The sequence below is a fragment of the Sinohyriopsis cumingii genome, chromosome 15, assembly GCF_028554795.1.
Source record: "Sinohyriopsis cumingii isolate HCF-2022 chromosome 15, ASM2855479v2, whole genome shotgun sequence".
Lineage (NCBI taxonomy): Eukaryota > Metazoa > Mollusca > Bivalvia > Unionida > Unionidae > Sinohyriopsis > Sinohyriopsis cumingii.
The window spans coordinates 53,361,302-53,383,360 of NC_142975.1; the positions used below are offsets into that span (position 1 = coordinate 53,361,302).

At 35.7% G+C, this 22,059-nt stretch overlaps 1 protein-coding gene across 1 annotated transcript in view; it reads left to right on the forward strand.

Annotated features, from left to right (window-relative positions):
* The window catches only part of LOC149781807 (trifunctional purine biosynthetic protein adenosine-3-like), a 96,516-nt gene that overhangs the window by 14,549 nt on the left and 59,908 nt on the right, over positions 1-22,059 (forward strand). Inside the window, exons 5-7 of the mRNA XM_089935972.1 lie at positions 5,495-5,606; positions 8,986-9,054; positions 16,942-17,067. Coding sequence (XP_089792098.1) covers positions 5,495-5,606; positions 8,986-9,054; positions 16,942-17,067 — 307 coding nt within the window. The remainder of the gene's footprint in view (positions 1-5,494; positions 5,607-8,985; positions 9,055-16,941; positions 17,068-22,059) is intronic.

A 22,059-nucleotide genomic window follows, 5' to 3' on the forward strand; every position in this document is an offset into this window, starting at 1 on the left:
TAATAACTAATCTGTACGTGCAGGAATTATTCCAACATTTTTGGGCCCCATCCCTAGAATTGGTAACTTTTTTGTGTAATAAGTAGTTTGGGGAATTTTAACACCTTGGCTTCTGGTGTTTCTAATCTCTTATCTTACATCACCTTAATAAATTTTTTTTGTCACAGGTGCTTTTAAAGCTTATAAATTATAAAGTGATATGACGAGTTTTTATGTAAGAACAAGTCCTTAAAATATAAAACTGAGGATCTGTAGATAGTGGATGTCTTTATTCATTGTGCATGATATAAATTAAGGCAGCGTTATATTAATTCTGTGTTTCTTACAGGTATTATTGGAATAAAAATGCAAAAAAATCTAAATTACAGGGTACATTTGTTTATGTTTATCTTTGGGTCTTTGTTGTACTGATTACTCCTAGCAAACTGCACGAACCATGATCTGATGGTGCATTATATTATGGCACATCTGGACTTAAAAGAATACTTTTTTGCAGCATATTTACAAAGCATATTTACCTAAATTAACAAACCTTGGTATTGAACACAGTCGATAAACAAAAGCATGAAATAAGAGTTAAGTCAGCCAAAATGTCATTCAGCATTTCATGCTATATCGTCCAACTCCAAGCATACTCGGGCAAATGAATCTTAGACCATGTGTTAAATGAAGCAATTCAAAGCACAAAACACATGTATTGGTCATTACCATTATGTATTTTCAACTATACAAATAAGTAATCCAAGAAAATGCTGTAATGTTGGAATACATAACCATTGCTATAAAAATTGAGGAGCTCTTTGGTTTTTCAATGATGTGCATTAATTTGGCTTTTCGCAAACAGATTTGGTCTTTAATAGGTAATATTTTTAACCTACCAGCTAAATTTTCCTTGCTTTCTTTCTGGATTGATATTAGCCCAAATGCTCATTTTTGAAGATGTTCCAGCTTTGCTATGTTTTTATCATTTGAATTACCCATACTGTATTACATTAGTCCAAATTGGGTTGTATGTAACTGTTATAAAATAGTTTTCTGTGTCTTTCAGGGAAAAATGTCTTATCCTATTGAGAAGCCATAAACTTGAATTGACTTTTTTACTGATATGTTTGACATGTTTAGTCCATAATAGGTTATTATCTGCCAAACCAGGTGGTCTGTCATGACAGACCATTTGCAAATTTGTATCCTTCCATGTCATAGTTCATCATTATCAAGATTTGTCCTTCTTTGCCGTATTGAGATAAGTAATATTTTAGTTTTACCAGTATTTACCACCATGTCATTGCATGTGCACCAGTTTTCCAGTTTGTTTAGGGTATTCTGTAAAGAAATTTTGAGTTCATGCTTTGTGTTTTGGATGTCTGACAATGTTGTGTCATCTGCATAGAGATCTGTAGATGATATTGAGTCTCTTAGTAAAAGTGGTAGGTCATTAATAAACAAAATGAATAGTAATGGACCTAGAATTGAGCCTTGTGGTACTCCATATCGAATTGTTTCAGTTTCAGACAGAACATTATTTATGTAAATATGTTGTGTCCTCTCACATAAGTAGGAAGTAAACCATCTAATTGCTCTTTCATCACACTGGTAGATTTTCAGTTTCTTCAAAAGGATTTCATGATCCACCATGTCAAAAGCTTTCCTGAAATCTACAAATACAGATCCTATTATTTTACCTTGGTCAAGTGCTTGAAGCCATTGATCAGTTAGGGAGATCAAGGCAGTCTTACTGAGGAATGTTTCTGTCTAAAGCCTGATTGATTAGGGTGTAACAGCAAGTGTTTTGTTAAATATGACACGAATGAGTCATGGACATGTTTTTCAATTAATTTTGAAAAGTTTGGTAGCATTGAAGTTGGTCGGTAGTTATCAGCATCATCCTTAGAACCAGATTTGCGAATAGGAGTTACTTTTGCAGTTTTCCATATTTTGGTGACAGATGAAGTTGCAATACTTAAATTAGTTATGAATGTTATGCTATCTACAATAGCAGAGGCAGAAGATTTAATGAGTCGTGGACCTATCTGATTAAGTCCTGTAGCTTTCTTGGTATCAAGTTCACTGAGACATTTTTTAACAAAGTTTTTTATACTGGTGGGATAGAGAAACATACCTATTTAGAGATTTTGCTGCTGCAGAACTTTTTCAGTTCATTAAAGTTGTTTTCTATCACTGGTTCTTATAACTTTGTGGTGATGTTGGTGAAAAAATCATTGAAAACATTTGCAATGTCAGTGTCATCAGTGACTATGGTGTCATTTACCAGAAGTGAGTGAATTTTATGTCTGTTTTTTGTGCGTTCCTCCAGTGAGTTCATTGAAGACTTTCCAAATGGAGTTTGTGTTGCTCATTTTGTTTTCAAGCAATAATTGATAATAAGTTTTTTTTAGCTTTTTTAATCATACTTGTTTTGTTATTTCTCCATACTTTATATTGTGCATGATTTCCCATAGCCTTGAATTGGTCTCGTGTTTTCATAGCATCTAGGATTTCAGTAGTAAGCCAATTAGGTTGAATTTCAGTGTTTACTCGATGTACTTTCAGTGGTGCATGCTTAGATACTACATCCATGAATAAGTCAGTCCACACTCTCGTGGCTTCATCTATGTCATCCAAATTTTTGATCATATTCCATGGAACTTTATATAGGTCATTGAGAAATTGGTCTTCATTAAAATATTTGAACGATCTGTAAGTGATCGGTTTGTGTGTATTTTTCTTATTTTTCTTGCATTTAACCTTGTCAAAAAAGTAAGATAGTGGTCACTAAGACCAACATTCGGTACATTAACACAAGCCACATTGTATGATATGTTGGTACAAATGTGATCAATAAGAGTGCTAGATTTTTCTGTTACCCTTGTGGAGTCATTTACCAGCTGGTCTAGGCCTAATGATTTGATAAATTCCATTCAGTTCCTTATTTGAGTATTGAGAAGGTCCTTATTTATATCTCCGAGTATATATGCTTCTTTCTCCTGTGCTAGAACATTTTCCATTTGTTTCAAGAAGTTATCATTCCAAATTGCTTTGGAGGAAGGTGGCCTTTAAATGAAACCAACTAGGAATGATTTTGCATTATTTAAAAAATTTCCACCCAGTCACAGTCTGATAGGAGTTGACACCTGGATGACATGCGCCATTTCTCAGACAAAATATGCACCCATAGGACCATCGTTGACTTGAGTTCCACTTGCGTATCTTTATTTGGTGTAGTGGAGTTCAAGAACATTGCTGGTGTATGATGGTGTGTGGGGATGGAAAGATGGTCCCCCGCCCCCGCGCTTCTTTGATAATTCAAAAGTGTGATGTTAATAATGACAACAACATACGAAGGTAGAGAAAATTCCTATTGATAGAAAACAGTGATCAGACATGATACACAAATAAAGCCTTCAGAAAGTTGGAAAATAGCATGATGGTAATCTGAAATAGCCTGGACAAGTTACATGTTTGATACATTTTGGATCCAGACAAGTTACATGTTTGATTCATTTTGGATCCAGACAAGTTACATGTTTGATACATTTTGGATCCAGACAAGTGACATTTTTAATCCATATTGTTGACAGTTTTCAACAAGCTCATGAATAAGTAAACATAGTTCTCCCAATTTACAATTACAGTTACATATGACTTGTTGTTTGTAAACAAAGTTTTTAATTGTAAAGCTTTAAATTATTAACAGTTTGCCTCATTCTGATCTGTGGAAGTTTGCTTATGTATACAGTGTTTCCCTTTACACACATTTGTGCATCAGGGACGCATGCTGGAGAAAATTGACGCGCACATTTTGTTACCGTGCGTTTTTTTGACGCAAAGGATTTTCATAATATGATCATGATGGCATCGTATATACTTCGCATATAGGCATTGACTGGTTCCCCGCTTTGTTTGCTTCCTGCCTTGCGCTCCTCGATTCGTATAGCAAAGTGCAACACAGGGAACATATAAAACAATGAACCAGACTAGCATTGGCAATGTTATGACGGAGTAGCTTCCCCTAATCTCGCGAGCTTCTCATGATTTCCATCGAGCTCAGCAAGCTGTTCTAGATATTTAACATCAAGGCTCGTTGCACTAGAAAGTGATCTCCAGATTAAAACGTCATGCACTAAAAAGCATTAGCGAAGAAAGTGAAAAAAGCAGAACACAAAAGAACTGTGGATCTAACTTTAATGAAAAATGGAGAAAATTATTCCCTTGACTGGAATATTCATTATGATTACCGGTGTGACTTCTGATCGCGTGATTGCAAAGACTGCAAAAAAGAATAATCCTTCGTGACAGGATTTTAAAATTTTTAAAAATAGGCCCTTGTTCGCCATAAGATATCTGGAGAACACATTATAACCTAAGACATTATTTCACAACAAAGAAATCACTAAACTTGCAGAGACAAATGCGTTATTTGGATTACATAGTCAGCGGGTCATTGCAGATTTTGTTGGTTTTTAACTTTTACTGCAATAAAAGAAAGATCTTAAAGTTCAAGTGTAACTTATTAGAAAGAAGATGAATCAGTATCCTCCTTGATATTTGGATAAATGTGTTCTAGGATGAAGTACAATGAAACCTATGATAGTACACATTTGATGAAAGGCAGTAAATTAACTCCCATTTGGTTAAAAAGATTTATTTGGCTTTTTGTATTGGCTTATATGTAATGTGTTGGGCTATAATATTGTTGAGGAGACTGTTAAAAGTACGACTTTAAAAGAAAAATGAACTAATAAAATTATTCTTTGAATGGACAATGCATTTGTTAACTGTGCATGTTGGTGTATTTGTATGTTTAGAGAAAGAGAGAGAGAGAGAGTATGTTGTGCAAATTGCAATATCCTATTTCAAGCTGAAAAAGTACGAGTCGTATGAAAATTTGTCAGTACATTTTTAACCCCTTCATTTTTTATTTGACCCCCAGTTTTGACACCTAGGGGTTTTTGTACTCTCAATTTTACACCCCTGGGGGATACACTGTGTACATACAATATTAAACTGATAATGAATGTGATCTCCACTAATATTTTTTTTCTGGATTTTATCAAAAGGTATTGAATGTGTTAGGATCCACATATTCTTGGATGTTACGGCCAAGTGCCTGCTCAAACCCCTCCCCCAAATCAGCATACGGGGAAGTTGTTGATGATCAGGGAAAGAGGTCATTTACACTTTCAGAATGTTTGTTTATTTGAGATGTTTGACAATTCATTTGAGACAGCGGTATAAAAGCAGAAGAAATTCTTTGTAAACTTCATGAAAATATAAAGCATTTTCTTAGCTTGATTGAGCAGAATTATTCTGACAAGACAAAATCAAGTTAGACTTTTCTGTGCACCGTGATGATCATTTTGCTAGAATTATTCAGACAAGACAAAATCAAGTTAGACTTTTCTGTGCACCGTGATGATCATTTTGCTAGAATTGCTCCTAAGTGTGGATGTTCGTCTGTAGAAATATGTTTTCTAATTTTGTATGAACCTTTCAGTGCAGGATACCCATCCCTCGTTGTGAAGGCAAGTGGTCTTGCTGCAGGGAAAGGTGTTACAGTTGCCAGCAATGTAGAGGAAGCTTGTGAGGCAGCCAGGAAAATGCTTAAGGTACTTGAAGAGCTTATCTTGCCTGCCTTAGAATATAGGAAAAAAATTAACATAGATCTTATGGATCTTGGCATCATCTGTATTAATAGACAAATGGTAAAGTAGAGTTTGCAGCAAAGACTTAGAGTATGCATCATTGTGATAAGCTGACATTTCCAGAAAGTTAAATTAGCTTACAGTATGGCCCTGAATTTGACATTTATCATCCATCACACATTCATCAAAACTGTTACCTTTCTAAAGGCCATATTTCTGATCAGTTGGTAGAGTGTCAGACCAAAGGTCATGGGTTCAGTACCTGCCCAAGTCAGCCTTAGAAAAGGCACATAGTTTCCATTTCATTTTCATGATACAGACAATAATGTGTTGAAAATGTTGTTAAGATCGTCAAAAACAAAAAAATGTACAGAAGAAATTGAAACTAAGTGCCTTTCCCAGAAACACATAAAGACAGTGAGACCTGGCTGGCCTGTGTGGGTATTGAACCTCCAACTATATGATTACAACTTTGATACCGAGATACTGCAGCTCCTACTTCTGTATGATCTAGTCAAAATTTTATATAGAAACCAACCAGCCAACATATCATCTCACTCATTATTGAACTCCTGAGATCTGAATGATATGAATCCATATTCCAATTAGATCAGATAAATGATCTGAATGGAGACAAGTTCATTCAATCTCATGCAAGATATAATCATTAATACATGTGGCTCTCATTCATTACTGAACTTGTCTGAGATCTTGAAAAGCTTATATGCTATGTTTGATCAAAGTCGAACCAGACATATAGTCTCATGGGTGGTAACAAGCTTGACCGACCAGATGCTATATTACTTCATTAATGTAATAAAAATCAGTCATATTGAGGTTTTTGGTCATGTAAATCTATGTATCAAGTTTGATCATTATCACTTACATTGGGCTTGTTATCAAACTCATTTAAGATCTTAATTATTAAAGCCATTTTCCAAATTTTTGATAAAAATTGAATCACAAATATGGCATTTGGAGTGAAGACTCAGTTGTACACAAGATCACCTCATTAATATGCATGGATTTTGAATACTGATAAGGAGCCTTAGCCTTCCCTTTGATTGGCTGAACCATTAGTCACGGTTGAAAGCACAGGTCATATGTTTGACTGGACACACATACACACACAGGGTAACAAAGCAAAGACAAAGGACAAAAAATGTGTGTAATCCTTAAAATACAAATTCCAATTTTTCATATATGGTTAATACAAACATGGTTAAAAAGTCCAAGACCTTTCTTGGAACATCATCATTGGACACATCATGGGTAGAAAGGTTACCTTCAGTAGTTTCCTCAGTACAACATGATGGAGGTTGGATCAGGTCAATACTACATCCCCTAGACTGAAAGGGAATTTACTTAACAGACTGAAACAGTCAAACTTGTCATGTGTAAAGATGGGGACTTAATGTTGGAACGTCTCACAATCAAAAAGGGATTAAATTGGTTGTTGTTGTAGGCTTTAATGCCATTTTTCAGCACAAGATAGGCTATACATGGCGGCCAGTATAACTGGTGGAGGAAGAGCCCTGGAAAATCATGGGAAGAACCAATGACCCACGAGAAGCTACTGGCAGGCTTTCTCACATACCCACATTTGCCGAGCCTGAGATTCAAACCCACACAGACAGAGGTGAGATGGCAGAGATCCGGAATGGTGAGCGCTTTAGACCACTCGGCCACTCGGAGCCCTGGTTAAATTGGTAAAACATTTAGTTACAAAGTCCTAATGTCATTTTTTATTGTCCACATTGTGATTCTGAACGTTGTCTGAGGGAGCAGTTTATAATTTTCACCAATTGATTCTATATATTTGGTAATAAATTTAGCAGTGTCTCAAGTTGGAGCTTGCTATTCCCAAATTTGACTTTGATGTACATTGTTTTCAACAGCCTATCGTCTACTTCACTCATTCATATTTGCAGGTATCAGTTTTTGAGGTTTTGTGAAATGTGAAATTTTCATTGGTACTCAAATTCACTGTTTGATTGAGTAAGGACTCTGGTTGATTGCTAGTTTGAGTAAGGACTCTGGTTAATTGATAGATTGAGCAAGGGGTCCTGTTGTGCGATGGGTCTATCATGTGGTTCTCTTATTTGATGGATTAATCAGGGGGTCCTGTTGTTCGATGGATTTATAAGGGGTCCTGTTATTTGACTGATTTATCAAGGATTCCTCTTTGACGGTTTTATCAAAGGATCCTGTTGTTTGGTGGATGGAACAGAGTCCTTTTGTTTAACTGATTTATCATGGAATCCTTTTGTTTGATGGATTTAATAAGAGGTCCTTTTGTTTGATTGATTTATGAAGGGTCTTGTTGTTTGATGGATTGAGTAAGGGGTCCTGTTGTTTGATGGATTGAGTAAAGGGTCTTGTTGTTTGATGGATTGAGCAAGAGGTCCTGTTGTTTCCACAGAAGAATTAGTCTTGAGTCTTTAAAGTTTTTACTAAACATAAAGTCAGTGACAGTTCATACCAAGTAAAAGATGCCAAATTCCTGTATTTGCATTGCATTAGTTAATCAAGAGACATGATTCAAATACGGCTGTTAAAACAGATAGTTTAGGCCTAAGACTTGAGTCTTGGGCTTTTGAGTGTCCAGCGAAACATTGCTATAAAGACCTCTGAAGCAGCCATACTGTTGTCCTTAACATACAGGTGTACTGTAAATGTAGGTAAAAAATCATAATGAAACAGAAAAGGGACTATCATGTTCTTAGTTGTATATATTGAAGAGTCTGCTAAGACAGGTGCCACTTAAAAAATTTGCATTTCGTATTGGTAGGCCTATAAAAAAAAGTAGGTATTGTTCTGGATACTACAGCTAACCCTCTTTTTCCTGCTGACCATACAATTTTTTTTGAGAGAAAAAAAGAATAAAAAGATTGCAGGAAAAAAATTAACCAAGGGATATAACTGAGATAAAAGTTAAATTCAGTATGTGACCATCACTTGTTCTTGGCTTTAGCTTCATTTAAATCTATCAGACTACCCCAAAAATTAAGAGACAATAATGTACAATGCCGCCCTACTTACTCTAAATTTGTGAAAAATCTAACCAGAACCACACATATTTTTTAATTTGGTCTAAAGTTTGTTGAATGAAGATAAGTTTATAAATAATCAAAAGATTGATCTTAATTTTCTAGTGATGAGAGGGCATTATTGTAATCCATAGTTATGTGTATTGTAATCCTTAGTTATATGTATTGTAATCCTTAGTTATCTGTATTGTAATCCTTAGTTATATGTATTGTTATCATTATTTATATGTATTGATCATGCCCGACAAAAAACTTTTTCACAAAGTAACATTTTTAGAAAATATTTCCTTCAGGAGGAGCAGTTTGGACTGGCAGGAAAGACCATTGTTGTGGAGGAGCTATTAGAGGGAGAAGAAGTGTCAGTGAGTAAATCTTGTCTCCCATTCAGTGAGTAATATACTTGTTAAAAAAAGTTACAGACTTTTAGTCGATATTTATTTTAAATGTAAAAAAGACACAAAACTGCAAATTTGGGATTAAATTTGTTACTTGTTTATATTTGTTCATCTGATCCTTAAGATATGCCCCCAATTGGGTCATTCCATTCCAAATCACCTAAAATCCAAAAATCTTTCCTAACGCCCAATTTTCATGAAATGTTTTCCAACTGTATATCTGTAAATGATAGCTGGATGCAAAATTTATTAAAAAAATTCCATTCACTTTTGAAGTTATGGCCAGTTGAGGAGTAGCATGGTTTTTTTCACTTTTGAATTCATTGGCTTACAACTGAGGCTTGTAACATTCTTATTATGCAGATATCAGGCTGAAATGTACATTACTACATATTTGTGTCCTGGGGAATCATATAAAGGTTCAGATTTGCAATATCTCAGATATTTTTTTATAGATTAATGTATAGCTGCCAACCCTCACACATTTGGCATGAATTTCACAACTTTTTCAGCGATTCACTGATTCACTCTGCATGCAAAAAAATCATGAATTCCCCCAATTCTCAATTATTTAAAAAAATAACTGATTTCCCGTTGACTGCTAGTCGTGATATCGGCAGTTGCTGAAACGGTTCAGTACTGCTAGTCATGATATTAATAGAACTATAGCTGATTGGTACAGTTGGCCCTGTAGCATGCATTTAGCATATTTTAATCTTTATGTACAAGAGTAGTTTTGCAAATGCTTTTGAGAGAAATTGGGGCCTAACCAGAATTTTGCTCTGCACATGCACCACAAACACTGATTATAATTACCATTCAGCACCACTTCTTGAAAATGACAGTATTGCACAAAAAGTGAAGTTTAGGTTGGAATATACCAAAAATTGGCAGTACATTCTGCCATCAAACACTAATATACATCATGCTTTTTGCATGCAGTGTTCCACAAATTTTAGCATTGGACATAGTGGCAGAGATAATGTGAGGAAGTAAAAAACACAGAGGTTGGGAAAATTAAGAACTCCCAGCAGATTTCAGCTCTCGACGGAAGACCTGCAAGCTACCAACTCTGAAGCAATGTTTGTGAGTTTTCTTGTTGAACACAATCTATCTTTATCAGCTGGAGACCATGCTAAACATTTGTTCCGACAAAAATTCTTGGACTCGCTTCACGAATTCATGTAAAAATTCACCAATTTTTATCCCTATTTTCACTAATTGCGAGTTTGGAGGGTTGGCAGCTATGTATGCACCCCTAAATTTGGCCAATAACAGACCTGCCAACCCTTAAGAATTTGCCTTAAGTCTTTTGGAAATGACCCTTAGAATATGGACTTGTGGATTAAAAGCACAAATTATGGAAATATGATTACAGTAAAATCTGGATACTGGCTTGTCTGTGTTTGATTCAGATCTTGGTTTCATTTAAGATTTACTAGAATTGATCAGGGAACCAGACTAACTTTACTGTAGTACCTAAGGTACATTACAGCATGTTTTTTGGGATGGATGCTGCTTATTTTTGTTTTAAATGGCATCTAGCAAGTGACATGTCAGAACGAAAGCGATAATAAACCTCTTAAAAAGTTTTAATAGTACAGAAAAATAAAAGGGAATACTCAGATTCTTGGGGAAAAAGGAAGGGCAACAATTACATTTAATGGACATCTTGTGTAATTTGAGTTTGTCACATGTTGGGAAAGATGATTGCTGGTACATGAATTTTTTAATTTATGGATTACATCAAGTTGAGATATCAACAAGCCACTGAAATCCATAGGGTTTGGAATTGCAGTTTGTGAAACTACTGGAGGAAATTAATGCTCAAGTAAATTTGACAAACTTTCTGAGTTGAACTAATGTTTACTGCATCAGTCATGAATCACCCTTGGGGACTTTTAAATGCATCATTGTATCCCCCAGGGGGGTAAAACTGAGGGTTAAAAAATACCCATGGTGTCAGAACTGGGGGTCAAATAAAAAATGTGGGGGTAAAAAATGTACTGACAAATGTTCCTCTGACTTGTATTTATTTATAGCTTGAAATAGCATAATGCAACTTGTGCAGCATACTCTCTCTCTCTCTCACTCTCTAAATATACAAATAAACCAACAATTGAACATGCACAGTTAACAAACAAATGCATTGTCCATTCAAAGAATAATTTTATTAATTCATTTTTCTTTTAAAGTCGTTCTTTTAACAGTCTCTTTATAATCTTTTTGAAGCAATATTATAGACCAACACATTACATATAAGCCAATACAAAAAGCCTAATAAATCTTTTGTAACCGGATGGCATTTGATTTACTGCGTGTCATAAAATGTGTACTATCATCGGTTTCATTGTCCTTCGTCTTAGAACAAATTTATCCAAAAATCAAGGAGGCTAATGATTCAACTGCACCAATTAGTGTGCCTTCTGAATCCATCGCAATTTGAACTTTTATCAAGTCATCCATTAATAATCTTTTGTGATAATGGCAGTTTAATGTGGTTGAAGTGTTTATTTGTCAGTTTTATAATTTGGGTGAATTCTTTTTTTCTTCATTTACTGGGATTATAGATGTTTTCTCTTCGTGTGTTTCACCTAATTTATGTATATTTATTACATTTTGCTCTTCTAAAAGTGTTTTTGGGGGAAATATCTTCATGATGCAAGAAGTGTAAGCAATTCAAGGCTGCTGAAGACACCTTGGAATATACTTGAGTTAGAAGATGCCAGGTGCACTGAGTGTTCATGTTCTAATTAATGCATTTCTTTAGTATGTCTGCAGATGGGATTTGGTCAAACATCTTGCATAAAGATCTCAAGGCTGGGAGAAGGGATTGCAGTCCAGGTTTTGGACCTGGATGTATAAAGCCCTTGTCTTCATTCTGAATCAGTGGTGAGCATTTTGGGACAGCTCATGATGACATTCCCATCCCATTGATTCCCAGACAGCTCATGATGACATTCCCATCCCATTGATTCCCAGACAGCTCATGATGACATTCCCATCCCATTGATTCCCAGACAGCTCATGATGACATTCCCATCCCATTGATTCCCAGACAGCTCATGATGACATTCCCATCCCATTGATTCCCAGACAGCTCATGATGACATTCCCATCCCATTAATTCCCAGACAGCTCTGATGACTACTATCACATCATCCACTGCTCACATAAAAATAGTAAATGTGATATCTTGTGTAGAAAGCTACATATGAAATGTTAGCTTCTGGGAATTTGCCTTTGTGGCTGTTTTCCCAGCTGTCGGTTGTATAATAAAGGAAGATTCCCTCTTTTGGCAGTTCGTAGGCATAAGTACCCCTATCTGATCATGTATGGACTTGATGCCTTAAAGACAATGCACAATTGGTTATAGCCAGCCATTACAGTTTTCAAGCTGTCTTGTGCCATCCTGGCTGTCAAGATGTCTGGCTGAGCTGGCTTTATTATATAGATTGTTGATCAGTGATTACTGGCATTAGTCAGCAGTTCAGCTGTTAACAGTTTTCAAGATGCATAGTAAGGTTACCACATTGCACGTTCTGTGCCAGCTGGCCAGTACATACGCCCTTTTTAGTCTGACTGTCACCCACACTGACTGACCATCTGGACTTACTTTCATTTTGGATATGGTGTGAATGTTTTTGGGATTCTATCCAATTGACATGTGCTCTTCTTTCCTTACCAGAAATTAGTCGATTCCACTGTATGGGGTTTTCAGCTGACACTGCATCAGTGATGACTGGAATTCATAAAGGAGCTGCATTCTATATTCTGAAAAATGTCTCCATCATTGTACATATTAGGTTGTCTCTGTCATATGATGCACCATGCTGCAGGAAAGGCTCCTGATAAATTAGGAGAACTCCTAAAGTATCAAGTTGGCATTTCACCTGACAGTGTACTTCATTTGGACAGAGTGGATTTTTTTCCATCATATTTCCCAGATAAAAGACCCTATATCTGTAATAAATAAATTTCCTCTTCTGTATATGGTGTGCAAAATATTCAAAGTCTAAGATGGTACAAAGTGTTTTGAAATGCAATATGAGAGTCTTGCTTTTTAAAGCTCAAGTGTTATATATGAAAACTTGAAGCAGTAATTGATGTTAAAAGTACAGTGGAATAAATAAATCATTTTGTACATATGCTCATTGCATTTTTGTCATGTTATATGTGGATTACTCTTTTTCTGCTTGGATTACTCTTTTTGCCCACTTGGATTACACTTTTTCCCCACCAGGGGTTGGCATGTATGCTGGAAGCTCCCCAGCTGGAAGTCATAATCTGTACAGAAGTCAATTTGTCAGATTGGGATCCCACTTACTGCCCTGCTTTATGACAGCAGCAGGTTGTGGATACAATAGAAAGAACTTTACCTCTTCAAAATGAAACTAGGGCTGTTTTCCATGGTTTTTATATTTGGAAAGATTGGCTATATGGGAAGATGATCCTGATTATGTTGGGCAACTCTGAATTGCCTTTTCAAGATGGGGAGGTGAAACTCATTGGAACTTTGTGTTATGGGAGTGCCTCTGCTGATGCACCTTGTACCAAAACTACATATAAGCCCAGCACATACTGGGCAGGTTCGTAGACCATGTCAATTGGTTACTTGCAGGCATTTCCATGTCTTTCATCAAGTGGGACCACTTGGTAAGAAAAATCTTTTCAGTAGTTTGGACTGTAAACTGCCCATCTTTATTCCCATTCCTGGGCCCAGAGTCCTGAGCTGTTGATACCTTGACTGTCATTTATGGGGGGGGGGGGGGGCAGGTGTTCTCTCCAGCAGTCCTAAGAAGGTTATTGTGACCCCATATTGCTTGCTTACGCATGTGTTACAACTTGTTTGGTTGCCCTGCTGATGCAGCTTGGTTTAGTGTCCAAGAAAATAATCCGTTGCCATTGATACATCAAGATAGACCAGGCTGCAGGATCTTGATTGTGTTATCTAGGGCTGATGGAAAGGATCTGTAAACCCTGACAATGTCTCCTTCTGTGTGTTATGGATTGACTACTAACCTTATAGATTGACTACTAGCCTTATGGATTGACCACTAGCTTTATGGATTGATTACTAGCCTTATGGATTGACTACTAGCCTTATGGATTGACTACTAGGTTTATGGATTGACTACTAACCATATGGATTGAATACTAACCTTATGGATTGACTACTAACCTTATGGATTTACTACTAGCCTTATGGATTGACTACTAGCTTTTTGGATTGACTACTATCCTTATGGATTGACTACTAACCTTGTGGATTGACTACTAGCTTTATGGATTGACTACTAGCCTTATGGATTGACTACTAGCCTTATGAATTGACTAATAACTTTATGGATTTACTACTAGCCTTATGGATTGACTACTAGCCTTATGGATTGACTACGAGCCTTATGGATTGACTATTAGCCTTATAGCTCAAGTAGGTTGTTTTTTTTTGACTGGTGTATTCTGAACTCTTGGGATCATGTACGCCTAAAAAAAAGATGAAAGTTTGAAAATTTGAATGATTTTGACGAGTCCTGCCTTTGATATGGCATGGCCATTTGAAACATTGGCTGGCATGCACAGTTGTGAGTTGGGCTCCGGTGGCTCCCCAGATGGTCACCAAACCTCTATCACCACAACACCAGTATTAGTTCTGATCCAACTATGATCAATTCATAGCTGCCTAGTGTCCTGTTTTTCCATATTTGTCCCGTATTTTTAACCTGAATATAGCTGTATGTTTTTCTTGTTAAAAATCCATTTTTTTAATTTAAAAAAATTAAATTAAAAATTTCCTTGCAATTTTTTGTATATAACGGGCACCCAGTTACATTCTGAGAGTAAATATATCGCATGGATATAGTGATATAGGGTTCTAAAATATGATTGGTTCATTCAAAATCGAGGCTACCTTTCCAGTCTTTAACCGCCATATTGGATTGCACAAACAGTTGCCACTATCGCTGTATCCCATCTTCTTAGTATACAACTTCTGATCATGGCGAAAAGGAAAGCAGAAGATTCAGAATTTTCTCCAGCAAAGAAAAGAAAATGGAACTTGAAGGATAACTGTGTCATCCTGTTTAGATTTGAAAAACCATCTAGTAAACGAGATAACCTTGAGTTTTTTAAATTGTGTAATTTTGATTTCACTCTTGTTCATGGAGGCGCTAATGATAAAAAAAAGCAAATAAACATCAGCTTGCTGCCTCATCATCAACAACACAGACTGATCTTGCGACGTTTATAAATGCCAGAGAGAACCTTGATGTAATTCGATTGAAGTTCAGTTTACTTAATTTCTTATAGAAATGAACCTTCCTCAGTTTCTAGTCTTGCTGGCGATTTATTTTGCACTTTTTCCATTCAGTAAAAATGCAAATTATTACTCATGTGCTGAAGGAAAACAGTTTAGTGAAGAAAGAAAAAATCACAGAATTCAGATCATCAGTGGAAGTTGTACATTGGAATCGATAATGATTGAAATAAATATAACGCATCTTTGGCATTTTGTAAATTAAGTTACTTTACTAATGGTTGTAGATATTGTAAATAGTTACATGTGCATTAAAGTTTGAAAAATCATTATTTATTCCTGAAAATCAGTATTTTTATCATAAGGAGTCAGTATTTGTATACTCTGGGGTTGGCAGCTATGTCAATACACTGTATATGGCTACATCATCAAGATCTCAAGCATCTTAATGGAGTAATTGGCACCTGAGCTTGATCAGTAAGCCATACTTCTCATCCAAATTATGACATCACCTTGTATTGGGAAGATCTTGGATGGGTTTGATACTGAGTGAGATACAGGCATGTTAATTAGGTAATCTTGCTTCTGATTGGCTGAATTTGTTCCTGCTCTATAGGCCAGATTTCTGATTCGATTTTTATTAAACTTGCAACAAATGTTTATATAATCAAGATCTCTGAATGATTTGGTAGTGAGTGAGATTGATGCATATTAATTAGTGAATCTTACTTCTGATTGGCTGAATTTGTTACTGCTCTAGTGGTCAGATTTCTGATTCAATTTTTATTAGACTTGGAACCTATGGTTATATCATCAAGGTCTCTGAATGATTTGGTAATGAGTAAGATGCATGCATATTAATGAGCGGATGTTGCATTTGTTGTCGCTCTGAAGGTCTTCATTCTGATTCCACATTTGATCAGACTTGAAATATTGATGTGTATTATCAAGATCTTGGATGAGTATTGATAGTGATCTATTGATGATTTAATTTAGCATCTTATCACTCTGGAAACCATATCAACTTGGAATATATACTGCTTCAGATCAGTGTATGTTAATGAGATTGACTGTCTCAGAGAATACCTGATCGCATTGCAGGTTAAACCCTCTGTCCCACCCCTGCCAGTGTTGGTTTTGCGCATTAAAACTGAGAAACGGTATACACATGGCTGCCTAGTGTAGGTGAGGGAATATAATTTGTAAGAGTGATTTTTCTTTGTAAATGGAAAGACCTTTTATTTCTCCTTTAGGATGGGCTTGTTTCGGGCAGTACAGGAGCTTAATGTGATCTAATATGCATTCTTGGAAAAACATAATTGACTCAGAAATGTTCTGTTTTTATATATAAAAAATTATCTTGTGACGTACTACAAGAATGACCTGATTTAGGGTGTGACTTGATTCAGCATCATTGTATTTTCAAAACATTTTCTGAAATGGTCACTTAGCCAAGGGTAAGAATCAAAATTTATGTCTTTGTCAGATAAAGTGAACTATGCATATACTGAGTTTTGTTTATGTTGCCGTAGATGATATTGCAGGCTGAAGATTTAACATCCTGGTATTCTTAAACTTGTATGCACTCTTATTTTCAGGTCTTGGCATTTAGTGATGGTTCCACAGTTGCACTGATGCCTCCTGCTCAAGATCATAAGAGACTTTTGGATGATGATAAGGGGCCCAACACTGGTGGCATGGGAGCACTTTGTCCCTATCCTAAGGTAAAGAAAATTTTGCTCAATATTGGAATGGCTGGAGGTTAAGATAAAGGGATCTTTTACCAGATTCCAGCTTTCTAAACGTTTTCTTTTCCATACCGAAGCTACAAATTGGGAGATTTACCTATACTATTTCTTTCTTATCGCTACTTTCCTTTTCCTTTGTTATTCAAAGACATGGTCAGGTTTGGCTGTTGAATTGTTGTGATGTACATGCCTTAGAATCATTGGATAGTTTGTTTCTTTTAAACCTTGTATTTTGACAATTTACTTTAATGTGCAATTTTTGTTTGGAAACTTTGAATTTCTTCAGATGAATTACAAGAAAGTCAGATGTCTAAGTTGATCTTTTATAACTGCAAGCTTGGGAAACTTTATAAATCTGTTGTATTTTTTTATTGTTTAATTGCCTTTTGTATTGCTAAATTCCTTTCTATTGTTTTATGTACTATTGTATTGCATATATTAGTAATATAAAAATGTCTTGATGATGTCTTGTGTTTTTGTATCTTTCATTACAAGTAGGATTTACATATGAATTATCTTAATGTTTGTATGGTGTCTTTCCTCCAAGGTTGTATTTATTGTTTACTTATTTTATGTCTCTGATGTTCTTTCCCTTTTGTACTGTAGTCATGTGTATAGTGAATTGAGATAAACTTGGGGTTTAGCTCATTGTGTTTAACTCTGGCGTTGGTGTCAGCAACAGCTGAAGACATATACATGCACGTCTTCCTCGATAGTGTGCGCACAACGAGGTCCTAAAACATAGACTGCGCTATAAGTGAGGGCGCAAGTGATTGAGCTACCTTCATAACAGTGAATCAATACCATCCTCACTGGACACTGAGTAAACCTCGGCGGGGAGTGGGGAGCAAATTGGTCTGTTTAATGACCGAATACTCATTTTAAAATCATGTTGGGAATAATTCTCAGTAAAGAGCTTTTTCTAACGAAGTTATTTGTTTTGATATAAAAATTGCCTTTATGTCCAACCGCTGAGAGATCACTGACATTATTTCAATTTGATTCAACAACCTTCACATGTACATGAAAATATTGTGATGTTTTTGAGTAGTCTGGTTCCCTGATCCTTTTGCTCCCTGTTTTGCTCTCTACTCTTATGCATCTCAGTTCATGAAGCAGCCTTCATTGTTGAAAGTCATTTTTTGTTGTTGTATTGTTCTGTAATAAAATATTGATGCATTGATTTCATGGAAAGTAACAATGAAACTTCACATTTGCAAGGAAATCTATGAGTGCCAATTCAGGAATTACAAATTAACTACAAACTCTGAAACTAGCTTTTCATTCATAAAACATCTGTGAAACAGAATTTTACATCATCAAGTATTCATTTCTCTTTGTTGTCTTGCTGTCATTGATTACATTTGTGAATGGGTATGTTACTTTAATTTATTGCTTGAAATGAGTTGACCTGATACTAGACCAAGGCCACTAGCCCATATGCAGGTTTGATTTACATGCCTTTTAACTTTTAAGTTAGTCCAACCCGTTTATTTGATACAAAAGACATAATTAATGTGGTAATACGAGGAGGTCAGCTTTTAATTCAGTGCAACAAGACAGCAAATTAGGTATCAAAATACCATAGACACTTAGTGACAGCTCATGGACATAGCTGTTACGGTAGATTGACATATTTCACGCTTTAATACAACAGGGGACATTGTATTTACACTTAAGCTGAACTCAGGCTTGTAACCAAAACATGCATTTTACCTGATAAAAAGAACGTGCTTAATTGGTATTTATTTATTAAAGTACTGCCTAAAGTTGGCATTAGTAGTAATTTCACTGATAAAAATTTCATTGCATACTGTTATTTATGGTGTACCAAGAATGTTGTTTGGAAAGAAATTTTAACATAATACATGATATGTTAGTAAAAGTTTGATAATTTGATTCAAATTTCTAGGTTATATCAACCGCTTTCAACGATAAAACCATATATGCTAATTATAATCATTGCCCTGTTTTTCACTAAATTATGCCATGCCTGTAAGGGTGCAATGGTTATGCGTTTTTGATATACCACCCTCCCAAAAAAATCTATAGATCAAAAGAAGGCTTCTACGTAACTATTACATAAGAGTATGCTCGTCAGTAGACTTGATTGCACTTTCCTACAGTATTAATATGTTCTATTTATAGCAACTGTCCTATTTCCAAGAAACATGCTGGTTCTGCTTCAAAACCTCAAATTCATTTTTGATTCATGTTTGGTAGAGAACCAATCTATAGTGCACTATAGGTCATGTCTAATGGCTTTTGTACAAGAGTACAATAGCCCTGCAACCATCATTATATTCTATTGATAGCAGCTGTATGGCTTAGTGATGAGAAAACAGTCTGGTTTTCTAATTTTTAATCTTTGTTCGGAGATTCTATGCTCTGATTCATATTTGGTACAGAACCACCAGTCTAAAGGTATTTGATGCTAAAAAAAAAGTCTTTATTTATTTTAGTCGATGTTTGTGCTAGAGCAGAAAATGTTTTATTTCAATAATTTCACATTTGGATTAGAAAAAGTCAAGAAATAAATAAAACAAAAAATAACAGAATCCTCCAAAGATGAATACATGAATGACCTAAGTTTGGGCAGCATCACACTCATTGCAGGCTGTGTGGAAAGAATTTTAATATTTGTTGCTAAAATTTGTCATATATGGATTCTGCCAATGTGGGTATGTGAGAAAGCTTGCCAGTAGCTTCTCGTGGGTCGCTGGTTATTTCTGGGGTTTTCCCAGGTTCTTCCCCCACCATTAATAATGGCGGCCATGTATAACCTATCATGTGCTGAAAAATGGAATTAAACCCAACAACAACATATATGGATCAGAAAGAAAGACAAAAAGCCAAATCCTCCAAAGATTCAAAGATGAATACATGAATGACATAAAACAATGTTCCTTTTTCAAGCAGCAGCATGCCCATTGTAGGCCGTGCGGAAATTATTTTAATATTGGTCATGGTGGTAAATTTGATGTAGAAAAACACTGGAAAACAAACACATCGAATTAGCTCGTCTTACGGACTCATTACCTTTTTAATTACAACAGAACTCGAGTGCAGACATGAATGTTATAAATGCAGAGTTCTTAATAGAACACGGACTATCCCTAGCAGTAGAAGACCACATTGGTACTTTGTTCAAACAGACGTTTCCTGATTCCAGAATTGATGAAAACTTGCTTGTGCAAGATATAATATTGTCACAGATGGGAGTCATGAGTGTTCTTCTTTCATTACCAGAATTAACAGTAGATTCCACTGGAAAAAGCATTTTTGATTTGTTTGATAATGCTTTGAAGAAACATGACATAAGTTCGCAGAACTGTTTGGTGTTTTCAGCTGACAATGCATCAGTGATGACTGGGATTCATAAAAGAATGGAATCCTATATTTTGAAAATGTCCCCATCAGTGTACATAACAGGTTGTCCCTGTCATTTGATGCACCTTGCTGCTGGAAAGGCTGCTGATGAAAGTAGATATTGGTCATTTGCTAATTGGTATCTACTATTATTTGGAGAAAAGTAGTAAAAGAAAGCCAGCTCTAAAGTTGTTACAAGATGAGTTTGACCTTGAAGACTAAAGTCATAAAGAATGTGTGTACAAGATGGTTATCCTTTGGCAAATGTATCAGCCGTTTACTTGAGTTTTGGACGGCACTACAAGCTTTCTTTTGAACTGGAAGTGAATCTGCACAGAGAAACCGGGGGGAAAAAGTGAAGAAGAGTAGCACAAAAGCAGAATCTGTTATTGTAAGTCCGAAGACAGCAAGAGATGCAAGTGTAGATAGAAATACTAACAATAAAGAGGATCGGTTATCAGCAAGGAAGAAATTTAAATCCATGGAATTTTTATTTGAGAATCCTATATCTATCCAGCTTGAGGGCCTCAGCGCTCAGGCAAAGATTGTGAAAGATAAATGTTGTGACAAAACTTCAACCCATTGTTAGTAAACTAAATCAGCCAACTGGATCTTGTTCTTCAGAGGATAAATTGGGTACAAAGCATACTGAATCTATTCTTATAAGGGCAAAACTAGCGAAGTGGATACTATGATGTCACAGAAAGAAACCGAATCTGTTCACTGTTTGGAAGAATCAACGTGTTTGACAGTTTTCAGAAAACTTAATAATCCAGTTTCAAAGCTGTATTGCTTGTTTATGAAGAATGCCATTCCATTGTTTGATGCAGCAAATGTTGTCTTACAGAAAGAAGAACCATGCATTCATATTATGCACAAGATTCTGTCAAACCAGTTGTCAGATTTGCTAATAAGGGTTATTAAGCCAGAAATCATTTCATCAGCCAAGCTTTTAACTGATATAGATTTTCTTGACCGAGCAAACCAGAAAGATAATGAAGATCTTGCTATTGGTGCAGAAGCAAGAGAATTCATAGAACACAATTCTTCTCTTGCTATGAAGGTGTTTTATGATAATGTTAGGGATTATTATGCTACAGCCTGTGATTACATGCATTAGAAATTCCCATATGGAAATGAAGTGCTTTTAAATACTGCAGTTGCTGTTGTAAATGATAGCAGTTAAAAAGCTTTAAAAGCGTAACATTCTTTCTCAAGAGATATTCCTTTCTGTTGCCACCCTTGGCCACCTTGGATTATCTGGAAGGAGAATTCCTGAAGCATCAAGTTGACATCCTACTTAATGCAGATAGAGTTGATGCGCAATGGCACTTTATTAACCAGTCACTGGAAGATATAAATTTCCTCTTCTTTGTCAGGTTATGAAAGGAATATTGGTTCTTTACCATTCTAATGCTGACTGAGAGATTATTCATTATTGTTAACAAAAATAAAACTGAATTCAGATCCAGGCTCAGTAACCCAGCACTTAGTGCTCTACTGGTGTGCAAAACATTCATGGTCTCAGCTGGTACAAAGTGTTTTGAAATGCAACATGATAATCTGTTGCTTTCTAAAGTTAAAAGTGCTACAAATGAA